Source organism: Lytechinus variegatus, chromosome 11, assembly GCF_018143015.1.
Source record: "Lytechinus variegatus isolate NC3 chromosome 11, Lvar_3.0, whole genome shotgun sequence".
NCBI classification, from domain to species: Eukaryota; Metazoa; Echinodermata; class Echinoidea; order Temnopleuroida; family Toxopneustidae; genus Lytechinus; species Lytechinus variegatus.
The window spans coordinates 7,589,824-7,597,067 of record NC_054750.1 but is presented as its reverse complement, the minus strand read 5'-3'; the positions used below and the strand labels follow the sequence as shown (position 1 = coordinate 7,597,067).

The following is a 7,244-nucleotide window of genomic DNA, read 5'->3' as shown; positions in this document are numbered from 1 at the left end:
CAATCAATCAATCAATCAATCAATCAATCAATCAATCAATCAATCAATCAATCAATCAATCAATTAATCAATCAATCAATCAGTGAATAATTCAATCAACCTTTTGATTAATCAGCCAATTATAACCAACAAACACAAACAAAATAGATATGTCTTAATTAAACCCTTTCGGGCGATTTCTCTTAATTCTATCTATACAAAGATACAAAATAAAAATCATATGAAATATCTAAAGTGTACCTTACTGAACATGTCAAATCAACAAACTATTTTTCTTTTCATTCGGGCTTGATCTCGAATTCTTTGTATTTCGTTACATTACAGTGACTGTTAATAGATAATAATGAGTAATAATAGTTGATTAATGATAATAACAGCACCAGTAATAAAAATGAGAATGATAAATATCAGAATTTCTTATATATAATTAAACAGTATCGATATAAGACTACATAATCAACATATTTTTATTTTTTTATTATTTATTTTGTTTGTTTGTTTCCATTCACTGAATTGTTTACCATTTCTTTAGGTTCTGTACAGTATAGGTAATTTGATTTTTGCACTGCGATTCACATCAAGAATTTCAGTGATATAATATACGTTCTAATTTCCTTATTGTTTAATTAAGACAATAAGTGATACAATAATTATATTATATTGGATGGCTCAGAATGGAATACAAGAAATATTCCAAGAGTTCGGGAAAATATTCCACGAATCGCAGATGAATGGAATATTGGCCCTAACGGAGATAGATGATATAAATATTATGTTACATATATATTATCATTATATCATTATAAACTATGCTTTATTATCTGAATTGAAAATAAAAACTTATTAAAATAAATATAGATCGGTGATGTTACATCGCGATTCACAAACACATGAAGAGAATGCATACACCTCTGTTTTCTGTTGATATCTTCGTCAACCTAGAGTTCCATCCAAAGTCATACATATATATATGCACCTAAAATGATTCCAGCTATTTGATTCTATTTCGCTGATTTTGTTTGTCCCTAGCCTGATTTGAAGAGAAGGATCGCTTTCTGACCGATGTAAAAGTAGATGAAACCGCCTTTCTCGTGCGTGACGTAGCTGCCGTAGTTGCGCCCGACGATGCAGTGCCAGGTCGGTTCGTGGGTCTTATCGAATTCTTTCTTGATATGGGCGGCGATGTCCTTCTCGACGGTAAACTTCTCGAACGCTTCCTGCGCCACTGATACGGCATCCTCTTGGTCTTCGTCAGACATGTCAGCATTCTTAACGACAAGTTTGTCTTTATCTGATCGCTTGTCATCGGACATGAAGGTACTACGACCACTGCGACTCATCTATAAATAAAAAATACTAAATTAATAAATATGCCATTGTACAAAAGATATCCAAAAAATTCAAGATCTATATTCCCCCAAAAAGGAATAATGAAGTATAAAAGCAGTGTATGTGCATATTCATTGTAAATTTTATATCAACAGTTCTCAGGAAAAGTACGAATCAAGTCAAAATTGACATGCTTCTTGTAAAAATGATCAAATTGATACTATAATTAAAATTATCATTGTGAATTATAATTATTATTTCTAATTGAGATTAGTACCGCAAAAGTATAATTGTTATTTTAAATTTGAATCTCCATCGTCAATTTGAATTATTATTGTAAAATTGAATTACTAGTAGTAATCTTATTGTAATTGAAATTGTTCTCATGCATGTGTAATTTTTACGTTTTTTATCAATGTGAATTCAGTGTCAATGCAGCCTTCCTGGCTGCAAAAATTGAATAAACATAAATCTTGAATCTTCATTTTGGTCTAGAAAAATGCGATTGGAAGATTTATCTGACTGCTAAAAACATTAAAAATCTCATTTGCTATTGATAGAGATAAAATTGCTTCATTTTGGCCTTGAAAAAATTTAAGAGATCTAACTGACTACTATAAAACATTGAAATCTCACTTACGATTGATGTAGATGTTGTGAACCACGGGGTGATCGAAGCGAATTACAGTTGCTGAACTGAGGACTCAATCCGATGATATCTCGAAGAGAGTAGAGTGGTAAATTAGCATAAGGTATGTCAAAACATTTCTGTTATATATCTTCGTCGGAACAACGTTTGTTCTTTGAATTTGTACTCGTACTCCCCGCGCGAAAACAACACACGCATCCATCCACAGACACAAAAGGAGGTTGAGAAAAGAAAACACGAGAATTATAGTAGTCAATCATCCGAGCATTTTTTTTTACTAAATAGGAAGAATAAATGTATTTCAATTTTTCAACATTTTTTTTATATTTAAGTATTTATTGGTATAAAATCAATCTCAAATCAATCAAAATATTTACAAGTGATCCATAATTGGAAACAATCAAATACATGTACAAAATTATACAAAAAAGGGGGGTGGTTGTGGCAGAATAAAAGAAGCATTACAAAATAAATATTGTTCAGGCATGAAGGACATCAAGACATACAGTAAAAGTTATAATCAAGGGTAGGGGATAAACATACAATCATTTATTTTGTAGCCACCCCCTTATCATTCTAAAACGATACGGGTAGTATATTCCCTATCTCAAATCTGCACCGAATTTCATCATCATTTTCATCATAATTGTCGTTGTGGTCATCATCATAATAATATTGAATTATGATAATATTCACCACCACCACACCATCACTTTCGTATCTCCATTACCATTAGACATACACCACCATCTCTTTGTCCTCCACCACCACCACCACCACCATCTTCATCATATCATCATCACGATCATCATCATCCTCCTCCTCCTCATTATCATCATCATCATCACTACCATCATCAATCTCGTCGTCATCATCATTATCGTTCTCATTCTCCTCACCATCACCATCATCATCATCATCATCCTCATCACCATCGTAATTAACTATATCCCCCTCCCCTCCACATTTGATTATTCATCATCTTCCTCCCCTCACCCCTCATTATCATTAGCAGGAGCAATGGGCGGAAATCCCAGGGGGACAGGGGGGACGCGTTCCCCCTACCAAATATAGTAGGGGGAGACAATATCAAATGTCCCCCCTACTATTTTGGGTCTTTCATGATGGAGAAAAATACATCATTCCCAATTGAAATAATACATGTATTTTGGACTGAATGACCTTAAATTTTGGTGAAAACCTTTTTCTTCCCCCCTTTTTTTGTTTGTCAAAGTTTCCAGCCCCTTGCCCCCCTACATTTGGGGACATACTTCCGCCCATGGCAGCAGCACCATCTACCATCAACCAATAATTGTTATCATTTTCATATTCTTCAATATTTTCGTAAGACGTTGACAGGTCATCAATGAACTCTCAACACTACGTCTTGAGGATGTAATGTGGTTTATTTGAACGTTCTCACCAAAACAAAAATAAGACAAAAAAAATGAAAGAAGGCCATTTCTCTCGTAGCTTTTAACAAAACAATGTAAGTCTTACTGTATTTACACCCCACCCGGCATGCATGGAGGTTGTAACAAGCCAGCAATATATTGATTAAAACATGTAGTATATACCCAAAGTTGTAACGTGGTGTTATGAATAAAGGACCTTGGCGTCTTGTCAATGCAATAACGTTCAAGGAGCTGTTTATTCTAACGCCGTATTTCATTTCTTTGCGCTGCATGCAGTTTTTTCATTGATGATTCCCTTTTTATTTAGTTGACTCAGTAGCTTTTAACCATTATTGTGTGCTAGGTCAGCCTAGGTGTGAGGCATTTCTCAAATCGGGTGTATCGTGAGAAAGATATTTCCAGTGCCTAGATGTGTATCATCTTTATGGAATTTATTTAGGGTGGCCTGCTTTGGGCCCCGATGTGCAAATCTCCATAGATATCCATTTAGTTGATGTTGATTGGATCAGTGAGGGAAGTGGGATCAATCACAACTCCTTGTAAGAAGGGGTCCGGGAGTATACACGCATACAACATTAGATATCGAAAACTAGGGGGAGGTAGGACTGGAGGGTCATTGTATTCAAATTTCCATGACGATTGAGAGATGATATTATGCAGCATGATATTTTCCAGCATATTTTACGCATATACTTATCAATCGTCAAGAAAGGGAAATCCAAATTGAATGAATATTCTGTGGAGTTCTTGTTTTCATATAGCTTTCTCTCTTTCAACTCTATATATTTATTTTATGATCAAGTCCCTATGCCTATATAATCATATCTAAATACCAATCATATTGTCCTAACTGCGAATCAATAAGTAGAACTTACTGGATTGACTAATCAACTTGATCAAATATTTATTTCAAGTATACAATTATCTAACCAACTAGTCAATCAGTCATCAAACCAACCAGCCATTTTAACCAATGCACTCACCCAGTCATATGAATTACCAACCATCTGAGCTACCAACCAACTTATCAGCAAAGCACCCAACAGTACCAGCCAATCATTCAAGTAACCAACCAAACAACAAAGCAAGCATCTAACTATCTAAATAACCAACAAAACCATTATTCAACCATGAAATTGACAACCCATTCAACCAACCAACCAACCAACCAAGCCTCTAACTAAAAAAAAACAACAAAACTAGCCATCCAAATAACCATGTACCAAACAATCAACCACAAAACTGGCCAACCAATTATCCAACAAAGCATCTTAACCAACAAACTATCAAAATAACCAACAGACCAACTAACCATCACAATAACCATATGACAAAATAACTAATCATCCAACCAACCAACCAACCACTCAGACAACCACATTACCAACCAAACACCTAACCATCTAACTAACCAATCATCTAACCGTCAAACAAATCAACGAACTAACCAACCACCCATCCACTCAACCAACCATTCAACTAACCAACAACTCGATAAAACATATAACTAACCATCCATTCTTCAAATAAATTTCGTAGACGCGATGAGAAATACATCTCAAGATCTATCTCGTCATGACAAAACTAATTCAATTTATTTCTTTAACTAATCAATCAATCAATCAATCCATCAATTAACCAACCAAACAATCAACCAACCAACCAACTATCCAACCAACCAACCAAACAACCAATCAAACAGTCAATCAATCAACCAGTCAATCAACCATAATAAACCAACCAAAATATATCAATCTGAACAACCAACTAAACAACCAACCAACCAACCAACAAACCACCAACCAACCAACCAACCAATCACCAACGAAGCATAGGATAGATTAATAGCATTAACCAATTAAAAATCAGTTGACAAAACAATCAATTTATTCATCAAATCAATCAATCATATTGTACCAATATCAGGTCTGAAATGCCTATGAGTTTTTGTGATCAACATCTTGGGTCTAGAATTTATCCTCATCATCAAACAATTATTCCATCGAGCAACCATGTATACTCAATTAGTCAATAAAATAATCAATAATCGATCAAACTGATAGATAGTAACTATCAAACCCACATTTACGATGTTACCAAAAAATAGCAGCAGAAAGATCAGTACTTTCATCGTTTTGATAACGGTGAATTTTCAACTTTGCAAATCATTAAATCATCATCTGCTCATTGTCATCTTTAAAACAATTTCCATACAGGCAACAATATTATTACGGCAGTCATTATTTTGATGGCTAAAGTAAATCATCAAGAGTATGTGACATAGAACAATGACCTAAAATTGATTAATAGTTTTACCGAGGTCAATCTTCATGACACTTCTTCATCTGAGCTGGAACATGTCTTCAGTATATAGCAGCACCACGAGATATATTTCTCAATTTTAGAATGAGTTATTTACATCTTATGACAGAGGAAATAGACATGTACATACATGACATACATGGGAGATATATAGGTCTTGCTTAAAATGAAAAAAATATTCTCCGAAGATAATTTCATAGCGAAAAATCTCAAAAGAAATCATTCAATGTTATTCCTGAATACAATACATTTATGATTTATGATTTATGCAAGAATTGAGTTTAAACATCATTTATTTTTATCTGACAATGACGCGAACTCCCGCTCAGTGACATCTGAAAATATAAATACTTCTGGAACAAATTTCGCTTTGAATGTTGATTTCTGATCTAATCTAAATGAAATATAAGAATTTGTCTTTAAAACTTCTATCCCGACTTGAAGAGAAGGAATGCTTTCTGACCGATGTAAAAATAGATGAAACACTTTGTTTCGTGCGTGACGTAGCTGCCGAAGTTGCGCCCGACGATGCAGTGCCAGGTCGGTTCGTGGGTCTTATCGAACTCTTTCTTGATATGGGCGGCGATGTCCTTCTCGACGTTGAACTTCCCCATGGCGTCCTTAGCGATATCACAGGCTAGATCCTGGTCTTCGTCTGACATGTCTGCACTCTTAACGATGAGTTCTTCATTCTTGTTGCCTCCAGACCGAGATCCGCCGCCACCTCGACGATCCATCTTGAACGTGAAAGAAAATGGGAACCTTTTTTGAATAATTTATTGTGAAAGCTTTATAGATACAAATTTTAAGTTTTTATCAATATCTCACTACATTTTTCTGTTCTCTGGATGCAATCTAAGCTCATGTTTACTAAAAACATCAGCCCTATGCAGTATAATTCACTTTCCCTTTAGCTTCGAAGTTAAACGAAACAGATGAAACGAAACGATGAATTTGTAGAAAGAAGCACCCCCAAAAGAGTAAACATTGCACAAAATAACGGACATAGATTTCGATAATTTCGAAAAATAACTTCCAGTAATAATACTTTGTCTATAGAGATAAGGGTACAACTTACGATGGAAATAGTTGTTGTGAAGGATGGAAGCAAGAGACTTTCTTGAGAGATTCACTGCACTGACATCTGATGCTGCTTCTCTCTAGACAAGGATGGAGAATGAATCGAAATGATTCGATACATCTTCTATTATAGGCCTACGGCACAGGACTTCTATTTGTGCTCGTTCACACACCCACACGTATGTAGTTAAAAAGAAAGAAAAGAAAACACATATAAATGGAGGAATTGAAAAACAGGGATGATAATTATAGCAAGACGTCAAATAGAAGGAACAATGAAGAAGATTTGTAACAACGAAAGAAGAAAAATGTCATTCACAATTTTCGTCCTGCATTACCGATGTCACATAGAATCAGGCGCGAATCTCAGAAGGGGGGTGGAATGGGGACCCATGCACCTTCCCAATTTTTATTAAAATTTTTTTGGAGGGGTGATTTCTTGTAAAGAC

At 34.9% G+C, this 7,244-nt stretch overlaps 2 protein-coding genes across 2 annotated transcripts; both read right to left on the bottom strand.

The window, feature by feature from the left end:
• Positions 1-974: 974 nt before the first annotated feature.
• On the bottom strand, positions 975-2,101 carry LOC121424247 (dynein light chain 1, cytoplasmic-like). The gene is made up of 2 exons (XM_041619864.1): positions 1,970-2,101; positions 975-1,340 (listed from the first exon to the last, which is right to left on the bottom strand). The coding sequence occupies exon 2, from the start codon at positions 1,338-1,340 to the stop codon at positions 1,026-1,028; it is 315 nt and encodes a 104-aa protein (XP_041475798.1). The 5' UTR covers positions 1,970-2,101; the 3' UTR covers positions 975-1,025.
• A 4,003-nt stretch (positions 2,102-6,104) lies between these two features.
• On the bottom strand, positions 6,105-6,992 carry LOC121424248 (dynein light chain 1, cytoplasmic-like). Its single transcript, XM_041619865.1, has 2 exons — positions 6,794-6,992; positions 6,105-6,452 (listed from the first exon to the last, which is right to left on the bottom strand). Exon 2 carries the CDS (start codon positions 6,450-6,452, stop codon positions 6,144-6,146), a length of 309 nt encoding a protein of 102 aa, XP_041475799.1. The 5' UTR covers positions 6,794-6,992; the 3' UTR covers positions 6,105-6,143.
• Positions 6,993-7,244: the final 252 nt, after the last annotated feature.